At 44.8% G+C, this 26,484-nt stretch overlaps 1 protein-coding gene across 1 annotated transcript in view; it reads right to left on the minus strand.

Moving 5' to 3' along the window:
* Positions 1–15,660, minus strand: part of TRANK1 (tetratricopeptide repeat and ankyrin repeat containing 1) — a 67,493-nt gene extending 51,833 nt beyond the window's left edge. The window contains exons 1-7 of the mRNA XM_082639856.1: positions 15,476–15,660; positions 10,864–10,990; positions 8,828–8,978; positions 6,385–6,503; positions 3,752–3,835; positions 3,020–3,158; positions 1,131–1,262 (exon numbers count right to left, since the gene is read on the minus strand). Coding sequence (XP_082495982.1) covers positions 1,131–1,262; positions 3,020–3,158; positions 3,752–3,835; positions 6,385–6,503; positions 8,828–8,978; positions 10,864–10,990; positions 15,476–15,606 — 883 coding nt within the window. The 5' untranslated portion in view covers positions 15,607–15,660. The remainder of the gene's footprint in view (positions 1–1,130; positions 1,263–3,019; positions 3,159–3,751; positions 3,836–6,384; positions 6,504–8,827; positions 8,979–10,863; positions 10,991–15,475) is intronic.
* Between the last annotated feature and the right edge of the window lie 10,824 nt (positions 15,661–26,484).

Genomic DNA, 26,484 nt, shown 5'->3' on the forward strand with positions numbered 1-26,484 from the left:
AAGTACCGCACCGTGATAGGCAGAATTCTCAGACAGACCCTGAGATTCCCAACCCCTGGTGTACACACACCTTCTCCCAGTTACCCATTTAATACTAATCTAAACTCTGCTATGATGAGACTTTGCAAATGTATTTAAGGTCCCAAAGCAGTTGACCTTAAGATAGGGAGATTATCCTGGCCTGATCACTGAGCCCTAAAGGTCAAAGGTTTAGAGGTCAGAGACAGAAGAGGGCAGAGATTCAAAGTATGAGGAATCTGATGCGCAAGAAGTTTTCCCCTGCTGGCTTTGAAGACAGAGGAGGCCATAGGACAAAGAACGTGTGCGATCTGTAGAAGCTGACAGCCAGCAAGAAAACAGGACCTCTGTCCTACAACTACAAGGAACCGGATTCTGCCACAATCATGTGAGCTTGAAGGAAGGCCTGGAACTCCAGATGAGAATGCAGCCTCAGCCAGTACCTTGATTACAGTCTCAAAGAGACACTGAGCAGAAAACTCAGTCAGATCATGTCAGACTACTAACCCACAGAGTTAGAGTATCATAATAAGCCACTAAGTTTATGGTGATTGGTTACATAGTATAGAGAACTCATGCAATTACCAAAGTATTGCCCCAAAGGAGGTGAAAGCTCCTGACCTCCAGAGTATCAACCTAAGGGAAAATTACGTAGCTGCCAAGCCCCTTTTAAAAGGCACCATGACACATCCTTCTCTCACCTCCCTCCCAAATTATTTTTTTAACAATTACTTACAGAAAATTTAATATATTTATGTTGCTTTGGTGATCTCTGTAGTAATAATAATTTTGTAATAATTAAATCCAGAAAAAAATTAATGCTTAGAGTCTTAAACCACAGAAAGTTTTTTAAAATTTAAAGCTACATAAGTACTTTTGCTCAAGAAGAGTATCACTGGATAAGACTTTCAAGGATAAAATATATTAGAGTAAACTTCTTTCTGAAAAGCAAACTGAAAATATGATCCCCAAAAAAAGGAATGCATAATTTGGTATTTTTGACTATTAAAGCCTGTCACGGATGGCACGGGTAAAGCAGTCAGTTGTGTGGGTTCCCGAGCACCTGAAGTCACTCCACCCACAGCACAGCTCTGAGTGGGGCTGCTACTTACGCTTGGTGAGGTACCCTGGGGAGTGGGCAGCAACCACGTGCAGGACAGTACGGCCATCCTCGTCCTTCTGGTTGATGTGACCTTTCCACTCGGGCTTGTAGTCCATTAACCACTTGAAAAGATGGTTTTCCCCTGAAGGAATGAGTTACTGATGTTATTTTCAACACACAGAAGAGCTGCAAAGCAAATCACTGTGCACCACACCGAGGGAACCCAAGGGGCATCCAACACACATTGTCACTTGCCACAAACAGGTGTGGAGACACAGAGTCTGTGCATTGAAAGGATGAGTCATATAAAGTTATTCATAGGAAACTTAAGTCAGATTCCCTAGAAGCAGAGCCTGAGACAGGGATTCTTGTACGTGTGATTTATTGACAGAGGGAGAAAGACGGGGAGGGAAGCAGGGCAGGGCAGGGGATGAAGGCAAGCAGAGATGTGGCCTCAGCTGAGTCGGCTTCAGCCTGATCCCACAGGGAGCTGTGGAGCAGGAACTGCACTACAGTGCTGACCCACCTTGAGGCAAGGGCACACCTTTTGTACCCCGGTGTCAATCAATCCAGAGCTACAGAACCGCCTCCAGAGAGGGAGATGGTGCCTATTGGCAAAGAGCAGCTCCCTGGCAAAGGAGGCAGCTGTGGTGCAGCAGGTGGGGCTGGGGGCACTGGTCATAAAGAGGACCTGGGCAGGGCAACAATCATTACCCCACTACATGACTATCAACAGGACAGAGATTTCAAACTCTTTCCCCAGACTCCTTCCTTGTAAGACCTGGAAAGCCACATAATTCTGCCAACTCTGTGGACACCATTTGTCACCATGTCAGTTTTCCTCTGAGAGACGAATCGGGGATAAACTTGAAGTCTTGATCTCATCCACACCTGCCTCTAACCGCAGGAGCAAACTTAAAAAATAGACACAGAGAGGAATTGTGAATTTCATACCCAGAGGCACACCTAATTTGAAACTGGGAGGATTGGATCAGATTGCTTTTAATCAGACTTCATACTTTTAAATGTTTTATCCACTGTATAAGAGTGAAACCTTTTATGGATTCTCCAATAGATGAAACGTACAACAGGGCAAATCTGGCTGAAGTAAAGATGGGGGCTCAGGTCTTCAAGCCACTGGCCACCCCCACTCCCATCTTGAGGAGATGCTACAGCCTAAAAGAGGAAGACAGTATAGACAAGTTCTCTTGGCTCCTTCTGGCTCTAAGATAGTGTGGGTCAGTGTCCAACAGTGAAGCTACATATGCTTAGAAAAGAAAAACAGACTTCTATCTAAAGTGTAAATGTGGATATTGTATGTGTGTGTGTTTTAATGATAAAAATATTTTAAAATTCAAATCCTATAGCCAGGTGGTGAAGACTAAAAAAAGAAAAATTGTATATACATATATGAAAATAGGATTCCTTTAAAAGGACCACAAGCAAACTGTATCAGCAATAGCCAGTGTTTCCCTTGGGGTTTTCCCCCCTCCCACTCCCCACAGTAGTTGGTCCTCTAGTCGAGAGAAAATGAACTCGGAAAAAGACCATGGCTGCCTTTGCCACCGGGAGGAAACTCCCTCCACAGCTTCCCTGAGAGCTCTGTCCAGCAAAGGCTGTCTGTCCCAAGGCCTGTCCTTGAATCCCAGGGCTCCACTCTGCTGCCAGGATCTGTCTGAGAACACAGAATCCTTTCAGTGTGGGCCTCTAGCTATGAGGTCCCAGGAGAAGGAAAAATGATGCTGTTTCCCTGCTGCCTTCATTTATCTGAATGATCAAATCATGAACTATTCAAATCATCTGAATATTCCACATTCTGGTTTCACTTGAGCTAAGCACAGTCCCTGAGGTCCGAGCTGGAGGGCAGCGTGGAGGGCGTTCCATCAGGAGAGAACTCACTGGCCTGGATGCAGAGGTGCATGAGGGCATGCAGAGGGTACGGTCCTATGGTCTCGATGCTTGCACCCATGGAGATGAGCCACTGGACTAGCCTGGGCACCTGTTCCATTTTCTCATAAAGTCCGATGAAGACATATTTCTGGAAAAAAAAAACACAGGAAGAATTATGGCAGTTGCCATATCAATATGAAACTTCAAACTCCTTCCCCATAAAGTTTGGGGTTCTTTTTCTTCCAGTTTTATTGAGATATAGTTTGACATACAGCACTGTATATATTTAAGGTATATAGCAGAATGATTTGGCTTACCTACATCGTGAAATGATGACCACAAGTTTAGTGAACATCCATCATCTCATATAGATACAACATTAAATTAAAAAAAGAAAAATTCTTTTTGTGATGAGAGCACTCAGGATTTGCTCTCTCAACAACTTTCATATAGAACATACAGCCGTGTTCCTTATATTCATCATGTTGTACATGACATCCCTAGGACTTATTTATCATATAACTGAAGTGGTTACCTTTTGACCGCCTTCATCCAATTCCCCCTTCTCCCACCCCCCACCCATGAAGTTTAGAATCAGTAAAACCCTGATTAGCTGTGGCACCAGCCTAAGATTACTATAAATAACAAATTTGCAGTGAGATGGCTGAAGGGGAAGGTCCCAAACACCACAGGCCGGAAGTGGCCTGACTTGAAACCGTATGTGTCAAGAAGCCACCTTACCTCAAAGAGACTTTTCAGTGATAAATTTGGGACGTGGAGATTTCTCGGTAGCCGGTCTTTTCTCGCTGACAGAAGTAGAAATGACTGATGAAAGGGGAGAAACAGAAAAAGCTGGAACAATAATGGTCTCCACATGGGTTATTAGAACAAAATTAATCTTAAGCTTTAAAACACAGAAACAAAAAAACAGAACAAGACACCCTCTAGCCCTGTCTCTTTTTTTAAGTCACCTGCCAAGCTCTTCAGCCTGAGCCATGATAACCAAAGTGTCTCTGTCTGGCAAACTTCCTGTTGGTGCCGAGAGCTAAGCTCTCTCCACCTTTCCTCAAAGCCTGCTGAGGACAGGAGCAGCCGATGGCAGGCAGCATGGGGACAGTACAGGGGCAGGGAGGTAAAGAAGTAATTTCTTGCAAAGTTCTTAAAGCTTAGCAAGTAGAAGAATCAAATCCTTTTGAAATAGGCCATCCCAATTAATTCTTTAGCACATTACTGCTATTTGGGGTCCATGAGACCCTATCGAGTGGTGTGCTGGGGCAGCTCCTATCAGTGAGAGCTCACTGTGCACATCTCTTCCCAAATCTGAGTCCTCCAGTCGACTTAGCAGCTTGAAACTGGCCGCTGAAATCGAGAGAATTTACACTACAGGAAGTGGCAAATGCCACAGATCAGGACTTTTTTTTTTTTTTTTTCCTCAGGAAGTCCGTTGTTAAAACACTGACCCTAAACTGAATCCCAGAGAAGTTAAGCAACTATCCCTAGGTCACACAGAGAGCAAATCCTGAGAGGCCCCTACTGGGATCATCCAGGTACGCCAGCTGGTCCAGGAGTTCTAGGCTTGGCATGGCCATGACTGGAGACCCAGTCTCAGAATCCACATCCCTGACATATGTTCTTGCCGGTGGGCGTGGCACCACAGGAACTCAGTCTATGGCTACATCTTGCTTCCAGCTTCTTTCAGTTTGATGCCCACTCTTAACTGCTCACCCTAAACAGATCCCACTGCCCAGACTCTCCCAGATGACAGGTTCAGGGCTCTGACAACCCTGATGGCTGGCCTGGCTTTTATAAGGTGCCTCCGTCTGCAGTGTCTGAAAATGGCCTAGGCTCCACTGCTGGTAGGATATGGGACCACCACTTGGGCTGGATTCCTGGGCCTCCATGGCTGGCTGGGTGATAGCCCGTCAGGAGCTACTGGGCTCCCACTCCCTCCCTCCCCACATAGACTACGGAGCTCTATTCACGTTCATCCCACGTGGGGAAGAGGGGACGTAAAACATTCTTTCCTGGAGGCTGTAAAAGGAACTACTTTCCTGTTAGTGAGGCCAAGGGCCTCCCATTCACAGATCTACCCTAACACTTGGAATCACAGAATTTTAGCACTTTTTAAAATAAAGCTAGAAAGATCTCTTAGTTTACCCATCTTATCGGAAAAGAGAAGATCCCAGATTTCTTGTTAACAGGGCCCCGGATTTCTGATTCCTGGTTCCCCAAGAGTGCAGCCTGCTTTCTGCCCCCTCACTGCCACGTTCTCGAGACTGTAATATGGGGATGTGCTTCTGGGAGCCCGTGGCCAGACTTTAGGGGGTTCCCATGAACTCCCTGAAGCTACACTCGTAATTGTGTGTATGTGTGTGTGCAAAGAGAGTCCCATCGATTTCATTAGATTCCCAATAGCACCTGTGACCTTCTCAAAAACCGAAGAATCCTGTATCCTACAGTCATCCAGCCTTCCTGGGTCCAGAGTCCTTACAGGCTGCCCTTGCTTTTGGTGACTTTTCTGGACTACCTGGCTTTAAAAAGCCTGCAGGCCCTTTCTAACCAAACTCCCAGCCTGGGCCAGCCCATTCTCAAGGGCGCTTATAGGCTGCCGTCAATGACAGCTACTACTCATTGGGCACTGAGCATACAGGCACCAGGTGTTATTAAACCCCTTTGGCTCAGTGTCTGGCACACTGTAAACCCTCAATGAACATTATTATCAGGTGCTTTTGGTCCATTATTTCTAATCCTCACCTCAACCGGGAGGGAATAGGTTTATATTCTGCAACTTCCAAATGAGGAAATGAGGCTCAGAGAGGAAGGAATTAGCCCAGACTAGACTGGGGAGGATTTGGATTCAGGGAGGCACCTGTGTGGCACTGAAGCCCAGTTTCCACAGTCCACTGGGCTCCTCCATCCTATGGATTCCTGGCTGTGGATTCAGGTCCTACAGCCTTGCTGCTACCTGAGGGTAACAGTCCCTTGAAATCATACAGCAACCCTCTGAGAAGCACAGGCACGTTATCAGGCCCTGGCTAGCAAATGCCGCATAAAGAGGATTATGAAGATGAATAGGCAATTGTTTATTTCCCTCATTCCACATCACCATTAGCATCTGGACTTTACACTTCTTTGATGACAGTGGAGACACAACAAAGAGTGAGGTTGCCACAAACTGTTTTCCTAGCTTAAAAAATGGAAACTGGCGAACTAATATATCTCGGTGACTTTTCATCTTTAATGAGGTTAAAGTTTAAAAGTTACTTTGGCATCAAGATAAGCAAGTACTAAATTATAATCCCCCAGTGCCAGCAGAAAGAAATCATTTAAGCAAGAAAGTACTTTCCCCACGAGAGCAATCTCCTTTCACTTACATGCCATAATCCTTTCTTTGCCAACTTTTCCATTACAGATTGCCACACTTCAGTTGAGAATCCAGTAGTGAAAATATAATCAAAGCAGGGCAAGAAACTTTGCAAAACAATAGGGTCACCTGAAAGAAAGTTCCAGAATTTAGAAATTTTAACTTAGGGAAAGTCTAGAACATCTAGGAAAAGGTCCTCCAATTAAAACCACACATAGACAAATGATAAATTTAAGGTATCAAAAAGAAAAGAGAACTGGGAATTCCCTGGTGGTCCAGGGGTTAGGACTCCATGCTTTCACTGCACGGGGCAAGGGTTCGATCCCTGGTCGGGGAACTAAGATCCTGCAAGCCGCGTAGTACAGCCAAAAAAAGAAAAAAAAAAGGAGGGGCCATATAGGGGTGGGGGAGTGGGAGGTACAAACTATTGGGTATCAGATAGACTCAAGGAAGTATTGTACAACATAGGGAACATAGCCAATATTTTGTAATAACTGTAAATGGAAAGTAACCTTTAAAAACTGTATAAAAATTTTTAAAACTTTAGGGCTTCCCTGGTGGCGCAGTGGTTGAGAGTCCGCCCGGGAGGATCCCACGTGCCACAGAGCGGCTGGGCCCGTGAGCCATGGCCGCTGAGCCTGCGCATCCGGAGCCTGTGCTCCTCAACGGGAGAGGCCACAACAGGGAGAGGCCCGCGTACCGCAAAAAAAGAAAGAAAGAAAGAAAGAAAGAAAGAAAGAAAGAAAGAAAGAAAGGTGACAAATGTCATTTTCATCCAACAGTGAGAAACTATGAGAAATGAGATCAAGCTTCGTGGCTTATTGTGCAGGTAGTTCATGACAAAACCAAGACGGGAACCCAGGTCAAGCAGCTCTTTGAGTCAATTTGCACTCTTTCAAGCTAGTGGCCTTTTGCATTTCATGACCCTGCAAACTCGTGGATGAGAACATCCAAGGCGACAGTTCACAGGCCAGAATAACATGGCACCTCTTCTAGGATTAGCAATTTCCAAAAATGAGTAAATAGCAAAACAAACATATATTGTATAAAAAGGATACACAATTTTCATAAATACATTTTTCAAAATTTAGAAATTGGGCCATGGGCATAACATTCATCCTCCAAACAGGTATACTTTGGTAGAAAAGTCTGAGATGCATTACCCTAAGAAATCCTGTTAATTGCCCCCCTCAGGATCCAGATTTCTTAGAGGGGCAGTCACCAAGAGACAGTTGTCTGGAATTCCCATAATTCTGGCCTGGCTTCTGACAGAACAGTGGCTTTTAAAAGACACAGAGAACAATGAGGAAGTGTAGGGAGTGGGTCAAGCCATCAGGTTCAGAGGAAAGGGAAGCAGGCTTTAGTCACTATCGGCAAAAGGCTGACGGGAAAGCTGCGACCCATGAGCACCTGTCTGGACACCTATTTCTCTGCCGGGAGACACAGCTGAGCGCACCTCTAACCCCTTCCCACCCACTGCCTGACACTGCTCTCTCCCCTTCTCTGTGCCGAACTTCCCAAAAATCTGTAGGATCCCATCCACAGAGCACAAAAGTTGCTTTCCCACAACTGCAATGGGAAGAGCTGGATCTATATCAGCTGAGTCTATCGTCGGCAGTAAGTTCCCCATTTCTGAAGCTGAGAGCATTTTCCAGCAATTCTAACGTGTGTCATTGTTCACATTCTACCACCTCTAGAATCAGGGCATGTGCTGCTATCAATACTGTCTCAATGGCAGAACAGAAATTAGTGGCGCATCTGAAATTAGTGCAATCTTAAATGTGACCAAACACAGTATTTGAAAACAACAGCCTGACCATTGGCAGAACTTTAGACTGCGCTGTGATAACCAGGGAAAGAGCTCCTTTGTCCCTGGCAGGGAGCATATTACATTGTGTTTCAGAATTGTCTATTTTTGCCAATTCCAGGCCACTGACAAAGCCATCTCACAGGCCAGGTCTTCAGACTAATAACCCAATAAGTGATGCAAACCGCCACCCCCCGCCCAACCTGGTGTGTCCCTCGTAGACTGTCAGCTTCCACAGGCCCCTCCCTCAGCCTTTTCAGATTGTTTTCATAGCAAACAGGAACATTTTCTCGACACACTGGAGAGATACATGCAAAAATCACGTAAAACACGTAGTATAAGCAGGGAAATCCCTATGGTTAGCAACACAGAAAACTTAAGAAGTTTGAAACAAAACTGGAAAATTGGGACAGCTTTAAGTGATTTGTGCAAAAAGACCCAGTTGTTTTCACAAAGGCCCCATACAACAAAGCTTCCCATGTGCTTTCTAGTGTAAAAACCAGTTTCATTCAAGCTACATAAATAAGCCACAAAGAAAAACACCCTGTAATTATCTCCCCAGAAACCTGAGTCCCCAGGAAGCTTTCAAAGAAATCACAAGCACTTTAAAAGAAAGAGGGCGGGGCCCACCCCAGTCCTGACTTACTGCCCATCGTGGTGAAGACTCCCACCAAGAAATCAGCAACCTGGGTCTGGTCCTGGCTGCTTTGCACGAGTCGCAGACCCTTGAAAAACATGTGAGCAGCTTCATAAGGCTGGAGCAACTGCAGCAAGGAATAACCAGCTCGGTAGTATCCCTACAACGAAGAAAAGCAAAACCGTTAACACACCCATCTTTTCTGACCTGCTGCTGAAGGCAAGATTGAGGCTGTGAGGAAACAGACTGCAGGAGTCTGACTTCTAGGTACATACAGATTTCTAACAAGCTCTGGATACAGGATTTCCACATTGTTCCTGCCATTTTTTAACTGGCAAGAAAATAATCCCTTTGGGCTTCCCTGGTGGCGCAGTGGTTGAGAGTCACCCTGCTGATGCAGGAAACGCGGGTTCGTGCCCCGGTCCGGGAAGATCCCATATGCCGCGGAGCGGCTGGGCCTGTGAGCCATGGCCGCTGAGCCTGCGCATCCGGAGCCTGTGCTCCTCAACGGGAGAGGCCACAACAGGGAGAGGCCCGCGTACCGTAAAAAAAAAAAAAAATCCCTTTCAAGTCCATGACATGTACAACATCTAACATAGGACCCAGAGAGAAGGGACCAGGTCTGGTTCCAATGACGTGTGTGGTTTATGTACTCATGCTTCAAATCGCAGCCTGGTCAAGAAGGGAGGAATGAACCAATCCTACGAATACAGTGTTCTGGAAAAGAATGAGATTGTCATGTCAGCACAGGAGTTGTTCCCTGCTCCTTTCAATCAAAGTAAACACAATTTCCAATGGTAATGACAAGCACTGAGGTTTACCCAGCCCCACATTATAGGCAACATACACCAGAGGCCAAAAAATTTTTTTGGTTTCTGGAGAAAGAGGAAAATTACAATGATTAATACAAGAAAATGGTCAGTTTTGCCTGTATACAAACTGTCAAACTCTTGAGAAGGAACAAAATGATTCGTACTGCTTTCCCCACTTTAACCATCAAAATGAATCAGTATCAAGAGCTACCAAAACAATTTTCTGTCTAAGATAACACAAGGTGTTCACCAACTGGGTTCATAAAAAAGCAAACACCTGAAATTCCACTTAATACCAAATCTCTGATTATTTACTTATTTGTTTTCACCGTCATTTAAAAGTCTAAAACAGTAGATAACAATCAGAAAAAGGAAAGAAAAAAAGGTGTTGTGTTTTTCTCCCCCCCAACCAAGCAAGCTGGTACAGAATTTCCCATTTCTTTGCCTTCCTCAGTTCTAAGTTTCACCTTTTATTTTGGAGGGAGGTGAAGGGGATCAGAATACATCACCCCAAAATGCGACACTTTGGCATAAGGATTCTTTTGAGCTGAAGGCATCTGAGATTCAACAGATGCAGAAAGAAGCCTTCCTGGGACTTCCCTGGTGGCACAGTGGTTAAGACTCCACACTCCCAATGCAGGGGGCCGGGGTTCATTCCCTGGTTAGGTAACTAGATCCCACACGCATGCCAAAACTAAGAGTTCGCATGCCACAACTAAGAGTTTGCACGCCACAACTAAGGAGCCCACCTGCCACAACTAAGGAGCCCACGTGCCGCAACTAAGGAGCCTGCGTGCTGCAACTAAAGACCCAGCACAACCAAAATTAGAAGCAGAAACTCCAAGAAATATAGATTGCCATAAATCCCCTCTCCCGGAGAATTCTTATGGCCACAAAGAAGACAGTGAAACTTGCAAACTGCAAAGAACATGAACAAACTATGAATTTTGGTGCAACTACATCAGAACAAAATGAGCTCCACCAGGATCTCCACTGGACTCCATCCGTCAAAAGGCCCGGCTGCACTCTCCCCTGCAAATGCCTTTCAACACTTGGCCACCGTCCTTCTTGCTCTTCTCCAGATACAGCACGCATGCTCTGTGCACATCTGTCTTAAGTGCAAAGGAAGTTGAATGAGAAGCACTCCTAGCATTTCCATTTTAAAAAGAAGGAAGGGAAGGAGGCAGATTAAGAGGAAGAGGCAGCAGCCGCAGCGTCTGGCGGCCACCATACCTTCACGTAGGTTGGATCCCACTGGAGACACTCCTTGGCGGCCAGGTAGGCCTCGTTCCATTTCCTGAGGCTGTAAAACGCATTGGATTTGTTGCACAGCAGCACAGCCAAGTCCCTGGGGGGAACTCTGTGAGAAAGGACAAACTGGTGGTCAGTAAATAGTTCTTTCGTCCTGCAAATACAGAACCTTGAAGGCCACCACTGTGGTGCTGGTTGCTGCCATCGTGATAGGGTTTCAGCAGGAAGTGTTCCAATGATGCCTATGACATCTGACCCTCATAGCCTGGAAAGCCTGGGATGTTTGCAATGTCCCAATCTCCCTTCCTCACTCCCAAATCCTGTTCCCATCTTTTCGTGACAAATGTTCTCAACACCTTGGGTCTACCTCCTCCTGATCTCCACAGGTCTTTTTACCCTTTAGAGACCATTGGAGAAGATGCTGCGAAAGGATGGAGAGGATGGGAGTTCCCACCGAGCCCTCGCAGAGAACAGACACCGTGGGAGCCACCCCACATGCATGGACGCAGAGCTCATCAGAACACATGACCACACTGTCCCCACGGGCCCTGCGAAAGATGCAGGATGAACGCTGTTCTACTACATAGGCAGGGCCACCCAAATGCGTGCAGAACCCAGGGCCAGAGTGCAAAAGGAGGCCCTCACACCATGTGGCTAATCCCTGTCTGATACAGTAGCCACAGGCCACGTGTAGCCATTTAAATTAAAATTAATTAAAATTAAATAAAAATTAAAATTCAGTACCTTAGTTGTATTAGCCACCTGTTAAGTACTCAATAGCCAAATTCTCTACTATAGAACTTTTTTTTTTTTTTTTTTGCGGTACACGGGCCTCTCACTGTCGTGGCCTCTCCCGTTGCAGAGCACAGGCTCCGGACGCGCTGGCTCAGCGGCCATGGCTCACAGGCCCAGCCGCTCCGCCGCATGTGGGATCTTCCCGGACCGGGGCATGAACCCGTGTCCCCTGCATCGGCAGGCAGGCTCTCAACCACTGCGCCACCAGGGAAGCCCTGGATACATTTTCATCATCACAGAAAGTCCTATTGGGCAGTGCTAGTGTAAGTATTTGAAGGCCATAACTCAAGCTTACAAATGTTCAATAAAATATCTTTTAGCCTTCTACTTCATAATAACTGAAAGGCAAGCTTCAAATTTAGAACACAGGCACTGTCAGGGCAGGGTGAGCCAAGCTGGCACCCCTGCCCACTCCCTCTTCTCTTTCCATCTCAGCCTTCATCCTGCACTGCAGAAGGCACAATCCCAAGCTCTGTCCACACTCCTGACCTTGGACAGCGCTCCAAAGAATGGACTGCAGGTAAGAGGCCTGTGTAGGCCCTAGGAGCAGGGTCCATGGACAGGAATTCCAGGGACCTGGTACCCACAGTGTGGACGAAAGAGGAGGCAAGGGCTCTGGCTGGGTAAAGCCCCTGGCCCCAGACTCCCACCTGTGGGGAGGGTACAGATGGAGGATGGCCAAAGCAAGCCTGTAAAGCCTGGCAGGGCAGGGCCCCTCCTGCCTGGGTCTAGGGGGTCACACAGCTGCAAGGTTAGTGCTGAAACCAGGGTGCAAGAAGCAAAACACAAGATATACTATGAGGTCAACAGAAGCTCAAGTGCTGTTGCATTCAAGACACACAAGGTGGAAAAGCAAGGCTTATGCTTCTTTTTTTTTTATTGAATACCTTAACTGTAAAAATAATACAAACAGAAAAGTTAGTTAATATAGATACCCACAAAAATAAAGCAAAGCAAAAATCTCCTCTACTACATCCCTACCCGTAGTGCTTGGTGTATCCGGCTCCTCTCACTGCCCATCATTCCCTCTCAGTGAAGCATGAGGACCCAGAAGCACAGAAGAAGCAGTGGGGCTGTCAGAGGGTAACTGACAATGGGGCCATGGCCACAGCATAGTAGTCGCCATGTGTCCTGCCCAGACACCCTGGCCAGTGCAGCCGACCCCAGCAGGAATGAGTGTTGGCTGCAGCTAGGGTCTCCGGACGCCCCGTTCTCCAGAGATTTATCCTCAGCCTAATGGGAGCTGCCTTCTCCCCAGAAACTTACACCCCTGTTATGGACTGTGTCCCTCCCCCAACAAATTCATACATGGAGGCCCCAGCCCCCACAGTGATGGTATTTGGAGAGGGTGCCTTTGGGGAGGTGATTAGGTTTAGATGAAGTCAGGAGAGTGGGTCCCTCACGATAGGATTAGTGCCCTTATAAGAGACGGCAGAGGGTTTCCGTTCTCTCTCTCCACCATGCGAGGATGGATTGAGAATGTGGCTGGCTGCAAACCAGGAAGGGGGCACTTACCAGGAACTGAATTGGCCGCCACCTGGACCTTGGACTTCCCAGCCTCCAGAACTGTGAGGAATAAATTTCTGTTGTTGTTCCACCCTGTCAGTGGTAATTCGTTACTGCAGCCTGAGCTGACTAATCCAGCCCCACTCCCTAGGACAACTCCTGGGGCCAGACAACCTATGACCGGTGACTGACTGACATGGGAATTAAAAGGTCAGCCTCCTTGTCCTAAAGTGGGACAGCTCTGCAGTACAACTCAGGCTCCAGCGCTCCCCAGGGGATCAGGCTGCAGCTGACTCCAGCAGAGACACCATCCCTGCCCCATCCTGCTTCTCCCTCAGTCCCCTTCTCCTGAGAGCACCTGCTCAGTTAACCACAAGTCCCTAAACCCCTATGTCAGCTGGCAGCAGCAGGAAGGCAGTGATGGGCACGGGGAACTGTGTCAGGAAGGTCCCATGACAGGCGACATGTGAGGGTGCAGGCAGGTGTCCCGTTAGTGGTCACACAGCTTGTAAGTGGTGGCGCTGAGATCTGAGTACTCACAGTGTGGTCAGTCTATGGCCACAACCACGACACAACATTAACTTTTCAAGAAAGGTCAATGTTTTCCCCCAAATGAGGAGCTCTAGGCCCAGCTCTGACACAGCTCTGACCTGCACCAAGAGGGGGCAGAATGACAGAACTACACAGGCTAAGGCCAAGTACAGTCAATTCAAGTCCAGCTGGAGTGTAGACACCAAGGAGGGAGGAGGTGGGAGCCATGTGTCGGGAATTCAAGTCAGTGCCCCTCCTCGGTACACGTTTAGGCTGCATACACCCTACAAATGCCAACCTCTGCTTCCTCTCTACTACAGCTGTCCCCAGAGTATGATCTGGGAACCTCTGGGGGTCCCCAAGGCCATTTCAAGCAGTTCCCAAGGTCAAAATATCTTCACAATTGTAGTTGGCTGAATAATGGTTTCCAAATGATGTTTTTTTTGTTTTGAATTTTATTTATTTTTTTGTACAGCAGGTTCTTATTAATTATCCATTTAATACATATTAGTGTATATATGTCAAATAATGTTTTCTTTTATGGCAAAAGGAACTCTGGAGATGGGATTAATTTAAGGATCTTGAGAGGAGGAGATTATCCTGGATTACGATACAATCCCAGAGGTCCTTATAAGAGGGAGACTGAGAGAGCCGGCCACAGCAGAGGAGAAGGAGATGTGACGACAGAAGCAGAAACTGGAATGATGCGCTTTGAGGATGCAGGAAGGGACCACAAGCCACGGATACAGGCAGCCATTCGAGGGTAAAAGAGGCAAGGAAATGGAGTCTCCTCCACAAGGAACCAGCCCTGGTGACACCTTAATTTTAGCCTCGTAAGACTCCTTTTGGACCTCTGACCTCCAGAAGTGTAAGATAATAAATGTGTATTGTTTTAAGCCACTAAATTGGTGGTCATTTGTTAAAGCAGCAACAGGAAACTAATACAACAATACCAAGACAGTGTGTGCCTTTTTCACACTCATTCTCTCACACGTGGACAGGGAATTTTCCAGAGGTTACCTGGCGTGTGGTATCACAACAGACTAAATGCAGAAAGCAGATGTGAGAAGACAGACATCTTCCATTGAGACAGACATTAAAGAGACTTGCGAAAATGTAAAACTCTTCTCACCAAATTTTTCATTTTGAAAAATAGTTATTTCTCATAAAAATGTTGCTTATGTTAACGTCATGGGTTTATTACTGCTATTTTAAAAAAGATGAATAAATACATATTTTAAATGTTTCTCAGTTTTGAGTTCTCATACGGGCTTTATTGATAGTTACAAACTACATCAACAAAAGCTCTTTGGGGTCCTCCCTGTAAGCAGTCGTGATCCTGAAATGTTTGGGAACAGGTCTGCTAGAAGTTGAAGGGGCAGTGGAAGAGGTGAGGCTTAGTTCCTGGTGGTGTGCCCTGTGGCCAGGGGGGTGATGGCACGGATAAACAAGATGAAATGAATGACAAGGGAGGGGCTTGGGGGCTTCAGTCATCCCAGGAACTCTGATCCTGGAACCAGACAGAAGGGGAAGTTTGTAATGTTTATCAACAGTCCGCTGCGTTTCACTTTCCGTTTCCTGAAATCCTCCAGTCTCAGAGCTAACACTGCAGAGAAGATAAATAGAAAGTGGGAGGAGAAAGGAAACAGAAACTAGGTGGTGTGGTAACAAATGAGAAAAAAACAAAAGCAAGAGAGTGAGTCCCCCTTTACTTAAAACAACAACAACAAACAAAAGGCAGGGAGAAAATCCAAACACTTACCCGCACCGGTATAAGTGCAGGAGAATCTGGATGGCTTCATCGTACTTTCTGATGGCCAAAGAGAAGTTCCCATTCTTAAAAACCTGGTTGCCAGATTCTTTCAACTGCTCAGCGTAAGCTATGGGGTCCATCCTGTGAGGAGACGGAGGAAAGGCTGGCTGCCCGCCTAAACAGGGCTCCTTCCTCTCCACATCTGCATCGCTGAGTCTGGAGAGGCAGGTTGTTCATCCTGGCCCCTCCCACCGGCCTAGGTTACACCCTGACCACACCCCTCACCACCGGGGAACCAGACTGGGTGTCTGCTCTGATGAGACGGTTTCTTCCTCAGTTCTCTTCTGACCTCAGGAGCAGCAGACAGAATGATTCCATTTATTCTGTGTTAATGACCAGCTAGGCTCTGAGCAAGGAGGCTGCTTCCATGCACAAGCCGACATAAAGCTGGCAGGTAGTGGCAGCTCTTCCCATAACCGCCACTTGTATTACTCTCTGATTTACCCATCACAGCAGCCCAGAAGGAGGCTCTGTCCTCACTGTTCAGATGAGGAAACTGAGGCTCAGAGAGGTTCAAGTCACTTGCCTAAGGATCTGCTAATGGCGTTCCCCGATTCTGACTCCAATTCCAAGTTTCTGCCCTTGACCCTGTCTTGCATCACCTACTCATACAAGGAGCTGACAGTCCTTCCACTCTCTTAGAAGGAGGGAAAGGGGAGGGGAGGTACAGTCCTAAAGGCCTCAAGGGGCTAGGACACGGGGCCACCACCACTGCCTCTCCCACCCTCCTCTCTTCCTAAAAACACTAGTAAAATAAGCCTTGGAGTATTTGTCTCTGAGACTGCCACTGCCTACTTACCTGTCTGCATCCCCCAGGAAGCACCTGCCTCTTTCATGACTCTTGTTTTATTTATTTTGTAATGCTGTGGCCTAACACAGAACGAGTACTTAAATATTGGTGGTGTAATGAATTTGAATGCCAGACTCAGACAGACTCTCTGTTAATGATTCTCTCTGGTGCGGCCTCTGGGTGGTTGGAGAGAAGGGCCTGGAGCCCTGCCCACCTGATGGGCCTCAGCAAGTGTTTGTTGAACCAAGGTAGTGGAGAGGAGAGGCCTTGGAGAGCCCTGAGAAGCAGCTGCCAACGAGGCAGGGAACAGGTGGGGGTCAGAGACTTCCATCACGTCATTTCATTCTTACAGTCCAGTGGTTAAGACTATGTGCTTCCACTGCAGGGGGCACAGGTTCGATCCCTGTTGGGGGAACTAAGATCCTGCATGCCGCACACTGTGGCCAAAAAACAGGTAGGGGTCAGAAGAGATGTCCCTTAGAATTTTCTCCTCCCAAGACGGCAGCAGCAAAGGCAAGGCAGTGGGGAGGGTCTTAAAAATGAGGACACTTCAGGTGGCTGCATAGGCCCTGCACCTGTGGGGTCATACAATTACCAAAGGCCTTCTCCACCAGCACAATTCTTGGATAGAGAATAATTCTTATTGTTCTTATTTCAAATCTTGTCCAGAGGCTTTGGGGCTGGGGAAGCAGACTCAAGCAGATAGAAGTGGTGGCTTATTTTAAACCCATATGAGCTCATTGGGCTTTTGAACTGCATTCCTGCATTCCTCAGGCAGAGCTGTACCAGAATGAGGCATGTGATTACTAAACAAGTCAGAATATGAAATTCCACCTAGACTTTGCATTAAATAATCTCTCAATTTTATGGCTCACATTTATACAGAGATGACAGAGTAGAACATGAAAAAAATTTAAAGAATTGATTGAATAGAGAATAAAAACATGTTTCTCTTTCAAATATTGCAGGCCAGTGTGTCCAATAAATAATTTTAAACTGGCCATTTTTGGACAGCTAGAAAAAGGAAATGGCTGTAACAATTGACAAAGGGTTAATACCCCACCCCTTTTTGTTGGCCACACCACTCAGCTTGTGGGATCTTAGTTCCCCGACCAGGGATTGAACCCAGGCCCACGGCAGTGAAAGCGCTGAGTCTTAACCACTGGACCGCCAGGGAATTCCTGATACCCCTCTTTTATAAATACCTTTTCACTGCAAGAAAGGACCAACAACCCTGACCAAAATGCGTAAGGCCCTAAACAGAAAATTCACAAAGGAATATAAGTAATTGCTAAATACACGGAGAGTGGATACCCAGGTCCACCGTCACTAGTAAGCAAAGAAATGAATAATTAAAATGACAAGGTACCACTGGGAAATACTTAAAAGAATGACCCCAAATGGTGGGAGCAGTCATAGCCTTTTTACAGGGTAAATACACTACATCGCTGATATATTTTTAGCCTCATGGATGTTTGCCACAGTGAAAAACCAGAAATAACCCTAAATATTCCATAATGTATACAGGATTTGAATTAGTTGTACAAGATCCATATGGTAGAACACCACACAGTTATTTTTAAAGTCATGTTGTAAAAGAACACTTAATGATAGGCTAAGTTAGTAAATGAAAGATATGGGCTACATAAAAAGGCGTATAATCCCAAATTAAATTTTAAACACATCTAATGTATTGAAAACACGCCAGAATGTTAACAGCCACACCATAGGGATCAGGCAGGGTTTTAATCTTCCTCCTCATGCTTTTCTGAATTTCCAGTTGCCCAAGAATGTGCCACCTTCATAATCAGACCATAAATGTTATTAAAATGAGACTCTTTAAGGGCTTAATTGAAGAATTCAAACCCAAAACCTTTCCACTGTACTTACAAATACAATAAAAACTATTCACGTCAGAAATTTTTTTTCATACTCCTCTAGAAACCAAGAGTGAGCTCTTAACGTTGTGAGTAGACATCAAATGTATTAATCCACTTACATCTCTATTTTTTCTTGGTGCAATCACGTGACAGGGGAAAGGGAGATTGCCAACCACAGGGAAGGCTTTTTGTTTCTCAGTAGGATTTATTTACAGTTACATCCTCATTGCAGGGGAGAATGCTTTATATCTCTGCCTTCGAATACTTAGGGCTCAGCTATTGAGTCTTCTTTTTAACAAGTGAGCAGTCTATTTATAGGATGAAACCGTTAAATACAAGTGGTAATAATTTACCATAATGTCAATACCCTTGAGAACGAATATGTAGTTAGCACCTGCTACATGCTTTACAACATCACGTCATTTCATTCTTACAAGAAGCCCCAGGAGGTGGGCTTGACTGTGTCCCCATTTGACACAATATGGGGAAACTGAGGCAAGGAGAGGTAAATGCCTTGCCATAGTCCCAGGGACAGTGGTAGTGCTGGAATCCAAACGTAGGTGGGCTGACTTTGGGAGCTCGACTCCACTCTGAAGAGCCAAGGCAGAAGCTAAACGGTCAGCAGGCAGTCAGACCCCTCAGAGTGTGACACTTGCTGGCACCGAGCGATCACACCCCTGCACTTTCAGTTTTGTCAGCGGGGCTAAAGCTAAAAGATTAGAACGTAAAGGCAGTTTCACAGGGGTAGAGTTGTCTTTTGCTCAGTTTCACTACGTCCCTAGGAGGATTCAAGGTCCAGTTGTTGGGAGGTGGCCAGGGCTGCCTGGCAACAATGGAGGAAGTAGATGCAAGAAAAATGCAAACGCACTGGGGAGGTTCTGAAACAAGCAAGTTTGAAACAAAGCAGATGCAGGTTGTTGTAGTTTTGTGTGGGGTGTGTGTGTGTGTGTGTGTGTGTGTGTATGTTTGTTTTGGTTATCGAAGGATAGTTGATTTACAATGTTGTATTAGTTTCAGGTGTACAGTAAAGTGATTGGGTTACACATATATATGTATATATCTTTTTTTTCAATTCTTTTCCATTATAGTTCCATTGTGTATATACACATGAAGTTTTCTATAACTGACTTGTAGGAGCAAAACTGAAAACTGGGGTGGGCTCGGGGCAGCTGAAAGGGGCAGAGAGATGCTTTTCCCCTATCTCTTCTCTGGGTACGACTTGACATCCTAACAGCAAATGTGTTTACTTTTTTTGGTTCTGGTGGTGGTTTCTTTTTTTATTACAATTCTTTCAAAACACCCCAAAATTAGTGGATGATCCAAGATCAACTCTGGAAAGCTGGGTGCAGAGACAATTGTAGACTGAGGCCAGAGACAGCAATTCTTAAAACCGACTCCTTCCTGCTCCCCACAGGAAGGCGGGTACAGACAGTCCGGGATAAATATCAAAAGTCAGAACTCATTCTGGGGACTCCAATTTGTTTTCTTTGTTTTTCTTTCTTTTTCTCTTGGGGGAAGGGGTGCAATTTCCACGCTCCTTGCATTATCTTATTCCCACCTCTGAGCACCGTGCTGTCTTTCTATCCCACACAACATCTAACACATTGGGATGAATGGTATCTGCCATCAGGAGCTAAGTTCTCATGGAATTACTTCTGCACCACATTTCGGCATAGAACGTGGGGTCACAGGTTGCCATATATCCTCCGTTTAGTGGCCGCAGTAGTACAACTAGAAACTAGTTCACTGTTCCATAGCTTCCCCATAAATACACAACCTTAAGGTTCCATCATACTTATTCCCTTAAACAGAGCAAAGATGTGCAAAAGCAAGATACAAGTCAATTAAGCTGTTATTGACCTTGCGAAGCAAGCATAAAGAAGAAAAGGTTCTGACATGATTTCATGAAGCAGCTTGGTTTCTGTCTGAGGGGGACAGAATAGTTTTAGTCCACTATTCAAGTTTGATCCCTACTGTTCAGACCTGTCAATACAGCCAACTGAAAGTCCTGTTTCCCCTGATATTCATATTAAGACTCGATTCACCTCAGATTGACTCACTCCTGTCCTGCAACTAACCAGTACTTCAAAGCATGTTTTCTGTTAAATTCTCGATTACAAATGGAACATGTCACTAGGTGCAGAAAAGCAGAAGCAGGACTCCCGGGAAGTCAGCTATATTTACACTGCTTTACAATTTGATGTTTACAGGCTTAAATTAACACAGGACCAAAAAACAAAAACCCATATAAGCAGAAACAAAAACCTTGTATCTGTCCAACCTGAGGGAACAGACACAGATTTTCAAAGAAAAAACAGAGCAATAAGAAAAATTTTACCTAAAAAATGTAAGTATATATTACACATAAAAATCTCATAGAAACTTAAAAAAAATCTCCTTATAAAATAGCCACTAGCACTCTTAAAATTGCAAAACTGATATGGAAAAAAACAAATAAAACTTTACTCAAAAAAAGTCTTGAATTTTAACTTTTAATACTCAACATTATTCTGTCTGGAGAAATTCACTATTATAAAATATCAAATCCTCTCTAAATTAATTAATGTATTTTCAACAAAATTCCAATTAAAAAACAGGATATTTAAAGAAATTAATGCAAGAATTCTCAAATTCATCTCAGAATACACAAGACAGAATAGCCAAGATATTCTTAACAAAAAGAAAAGTATCAAGAGAAAAACCTTCTCTAACATTTTTAAATGTATTTATAAAATTTAACTAATTTTTAAAGTTTGATACTAACGTGAAAGCAAGCAGATCAGTGGAACAAAACAGAATATCCAGAAATAAACATACACTATAAAAGAATTCCATGTGTGAAAAAGGTAGCTTTTAAAATAGGGAAAGAATGAATCCGTTGGCACAACTGGTGAAATATCTGGAAAAGAAGTCAAATTGATAGGCCGAATAATAGACACACACACACACACACACACACACCCTCCCCCAAGGATGTCCATGCCCCAATCTCCAGAACCTGTCAATGCATTGTGTAGCAAAAAGGCCTTTGTAGATGTAATCAAGATTACAGACTGTAATACAAGGCTATTATCCTGGATTGGGTGAGCCCAACCTAATTACATGAATCCTCTAAAGCAGAAAACCTTCTCTGGCTGGAGTCAGAAAGATGCTGGGGAAGAGGAAGGCAAGAGAGATGCAGCAGCAGATGTGAAACCCGAGAAAGACTAGCCCCATCACTTCATGCCTCGAAGATGGAGGGGAGGCATAGTGGGGAGGAATGCAGGTGGCCTTGGAAACAGAGAGAGGCTCCTGGGTGACAGGAAACAGGAACCTTGGTCCTATAGCTGCAAGGAACTGGATGCTGCCTACAACACGACTGAGCTTAGAAGAGGATTCTTGGGGAGTTCCCTGGTGGTACAGTGGATAAGACTCTGTGCTCCCAATGCATGGGGCCCGGGTTTGATCCCTGGTCAGGAAACTAAATCCCACATGCATGCCACAACTAAGGAGCCCTGGAGCCATAACTAAGGAGCCCACGTGCAGCAACTAAGGAGCCCATGTGCTACAACTAAGGAGCCGGTGAGCTGCAACTAAGGAGCCTGGCTGCCGCAACTAAGGAGCCAGCAAGCTGCAACTAAGAAGTCCATGTGCTGACACTAAGGAGCCCACGTGCTGCAACTAAGGAGCCCACCTGCCACAACTAAGACCCGGTGCAACCAAATAAATAAATAAATAATTTTTTAAAAAAGAAGAGGATTCTTGGCAGACCCTTCCCGTAAGAGCCCGGCCAGCCAATACCTTGATTTCAGCTTTGTAAAACCTGCTGCGCAAACCCGGATGTCTCACCTACGGACTGTGAGGTAATTAATCTGCATGATTTTCAGCCACTGTTCGTGGACATTTAATATGGTAGCCGTAGAAAACGAACACATCATATACCAAAATTCGTTTAAGTCAATGAAAAAAATGCTAGTGTTAAAAAGACACTATGGCAGGGGCTTCCCTAGTGGTGCAGTGGTTAAGAATCCGCCTGCCAATGCAGGGGACACGGGTTCGAGCTCTGGTCTGGGAAGATCCACATGCTTCGGAGCAACTAAGCCCGTGCACCACAACTACTGAGCCTGCGCTCTAGAGCCCATGAGCCACAACTACTGAGCCCGTGTGCCACAACTACTGAAGCCCACGCGCCTACAGCCTGTGCTCCACAACAAGAGAAGCCACCGCAATGAGAAGCCCGCACACCACAACGAAGAGTAGCCCCCGCTCGCCACAACTAGAGAAGGCCCTCATGCAGTAACGAAGACCCAACGCAGCCAAATATAAATGAATAAAATAAATAAAAAAATTTAAATGTTAAAAAAAAGGTTAAAAAATAAAAGACCCACAGCAATAAAAAGAAACTGCTGGCACAAACAGCAACGTAAAGAACCTCAAAAACATTATGTTAAGCAAGAGAAGCCAGACTCAGAAGACTATATACTGTGTGATTCCATTTGGCTGATGCTCTAGAACTGGCATATCTAAGAAAGCAGAAGAGTGGTTGCCTAGGGAAGGAGGGAGGACGACTGACTGGAAAGGGGGTGTGAGTGCACTTTCTGGGGGATGGAAATGTTCTCTACTGTGATTGGGATGGTGGTCACACAGGTATATACATTGGTTAAAGCTCATTGAACAGTACCCTTAAAATTTGTGCCTTTTATTAGATGCAAATATCTCATTTTTTTATACCAATGCTTTTTAAAAAAGCATTGAGAGAAAGAAACCACAGCTACAAACTTTAGATTATCTTCAACCGCTCCAGGAGGAAACTTGGTCAGATCTAATCAAGTGCCACATACATAGGGCCTTCGACCCAGCAGTTCCACTTCTGGGAATCAATGTTACAGACCGATTTCACACACAGGAAATGGTAGATGTACAATGTTATTCACTGTCAAATTGTTTACAATAATAAAAGACTGGGACCAGATTGAATGCCCATCAACAGAGGACTGGTTTAATAAATTATAGCGTAGCTCCCCCCTACAGTGAAGTATTACACGAGTTTTTAAAAAGAAAGAAAGAAAAAAAAAAAGAAAGAAGATGCTTTGTATTTACTGATCTGGGATAATCTGCAAAATATATTTGCACAAAGCAAATGCAGAACAGTGTGTACATTATGTTCCATTTTGTGCAAAATTTTTAAAAGACAGAGGGGAGGGCTGAATAAGAATATATATTTGCAATTGCTTATATATGCATAAAGAAATTCTGGAAGGATGCACCAGAAATAAAATTATTTATCTTTATTGGGGTATGGGATGGAGGAGGGAGCGGGGAGACCTAATCCCGCCTTTTCATTGTAACCTTTTTGTATTTTTTGATTCTTGAATTACATAAATTCGAAAGGTTTTAATGCAATGAAAAAATTGTATGTAATCTTCACATTTGAGAAGGCCATTCTAATGATACCAAAAGCAGAAACCATACAGTGATAGCCATGAATTCATTAAAAATTTAAAACTTCTGTACATCAAAAAGCCCTGAAAATAGTTTAATAACACCCTAAGTAGCAAGATTATGGGTGGAGAATCACTCTCACATACAGCTAAAATGGCAAGATTAAGTGGTGCAGCATCTGTCTTCAGAAATGCACAAAATTCTCACACAGCCGCTCGGAATTTATTCTACAGACCTATTTCGTTCAAGTACATGAGGATGTTAATTGCCTCATTCTTTGTCAAAGCAAAAAGGATACAAATCTAAAAGTCCAACAAGTGGAGACGTTTATATAAAGAATGTACAGCTCAGTAGAGAACACTACAGTTGTTCAAAATATAAGGCTGGGCTTCCCTGGTGGCACAGTGGTTGAGAGTCCGCCTGCCGATGCAGGGGACATGGGTTTGTGCCCTGGTCTGGGAGGATCCCACATGCCGCGGAGCAGCTGGGCCCGTGAGCCATGGCCGCTGAGCCAGCGCGTCCGGAGCCTGTGCTCCACAACGGGAGAGGCTACAACAGTGAGAGGCCCGCGTACCGTAAAAAAAAAAAAAAAAGAAATGAGTAAGAGTGGTGATCTTTGAGGAGCGGATCTGAAAAAAATGGGGAAGATGCTCCTGAACTAGGAGAGTATACTTTTCTGTCAAGTCACCCAGTTTGTGGTTGCACAATTACTTCCTGCAGACCTAGGAACATAATACAACACCTCTCTGAATATATTCCCAGAATTATATAAAGAGAAAGGATTTCAGAAAGTGAGATGGTTGGACTAAACTTTCCAGAGCAAGGAACCCCAGGCTCAGAGATTCGGGGGCCTGACCACAGTCACACTGGGGTAAGCACCAGGGGTGAGACCCGGGCTGACTCCTGCCCCGACCCAGCACCCTGGGCCACACTGCCTGTGGGTGGGCAGGAAAGCCAAGACCAGAACCTGGTCTTGCCCTCAGTTCAGGAAGGTTCAGGTTAGCAGTATGGGGCGTGGTGATCCCTGCAACATTTACAGAACCTTTGCTTTGTTTACCCAGCAAAGAGAAAATATTTTGTTAAAAACATAGCCCTGGGGCCATACAGAGTGAAATAAGTCAGACAGAGAAGGACAAATATCGTATGATAGTGCTTATATGTGGAATCTAAAAAAACAGTACAAATGAACTTATTTGCAAAACAGAAATAGAGCTACAGATGTAGAAAGCAATCTTGTGGTTACCAGGGGGGAAGGGGGGAAGGGATAAATTGGAAGATTGAGATTGACATATACACACTACTGTATATAAAATAGATAACTATTTTTTAACATCTTTATCGGAGCATAATTGCTTTAAAATGGTGTGTTAGTTTCTGCTGTATGACAAAGTGAATCAGCTATACGTACACATATATCCCCTTATCTCCTCTTGTGTCTCCCTCCCACTCTCCCTATCCTACCCCTCTAGGTGGTCACAAAGCACCGAGCTGATCTCCCTGTGCTATGCGGCTGCTTCCCACTAGCTATCTATTTTACGTTTGGTAGTGTATATATGTCCATGCCACTCTCTCACTTCGTCCCAGCTTATCCTTCCCCCTCCCCGTGTCCTCAAGTCCATTCTCTACATCTGCGTCTTTGTTCCTGTCCTGCCCCTAGGTTCTTCAGAACCATTTTTTTTTTAGATTCCATATATACGTGTTCACATATGGTATTTGTTTTCTCTTTCTGACTTATTCACTCTGTATGACAGACTCTAGGTCCATCCACCTCACTACAAATAACTCAATTTCGTTTCTTTTTATGGCTGAGTAATCCATTGTATATATGTACCACATCTTCTTTATCCATTCATCTGTTGATGGACACTTAGGTTGCTTCCATGTCCTGGCTTAAAACAGATAAGTATTGATAATAAGGACCTACTGTATAGCACAGGGAACTCGACCCAACACTCTGTAATAACCTATATGGGAAAAGAATCTAAAAAGGAGTGGATATATATATATGTATAACTGATTCACTTTGCTGTACAGCAGAAACTAACACAACATTGTAAATCAACTATACTCCAATTGAAAAAAAAAAAAATATATATATATATATACACACACATACACACAAACATATATACATAGCCCTGAGGGGAGGGGGGCAAAACCATAGCCCTAGGATTTGCCGGTTTTCACAGGGGTTCCCTGAAATTACCAGTTAAGCAGCTGAGAAAAATCTGTGATTCAAGGCCTTGAATGAAGGGTGGGAGGGATCAGCGGTGTCAACATCTGAAAATGGCCCCAAATCTTTCTCTACTGGGATTGCTCCTCTATTTATTTATTTATTTTTTACTAACGACATGTTTTGATTTTTATTTCTTAGAGTTCAAATGTCCACCATTCACCTTGGTCTAAGCTTAAGGAACCATTCAAGGGGATACAATGCAGATGGGAGGAGAAAACAGAACCCTCACACAAGCTGTGCCGTGTTGCAATCAGGCTTCCATTTGAAAAATAATCTTCTCTATAGCTTTAAAGTGATAACTTTGTACCGGCAATGCTTCTTGTTTCAAACTGATTTTCTCTGGCTCTTCCTGAACACTTTCTGAGGAATCATCGACCTCTTCGATTTCTGAGGAGGAAGGACCCTCTACTGTCACAGTCACAGGAAATTCTGATGGACCTTTGTTAACATAGTTAAGTCCCTCTCTCTCAGAACTAGCCCATTTAGCTCCATGTTCCTTAGCGCACCCGACGCACTTACACAGCATTTATGAGCTTTACACAACTGGAAGGTCACATCTTTATTTCTTATCGCAGGAACAAGACTTCTGTAAACTTTATTTCTGACACAACCTGTCTCGCCAAGCCGTGGC

The sequence above is a fragment of the Mesoplodon mirus genome (genome assembly GCF_964341445.2).
Source record: "Mesoplodon mirus genome assembly, chromosome: 12".
Lineage (NCBI taxonomy): Eukaryota > Metazoa > Chordata > Mammalia > Artiodactyla > Ziphiidae > Mesoplodon > Mesoplodon mirus.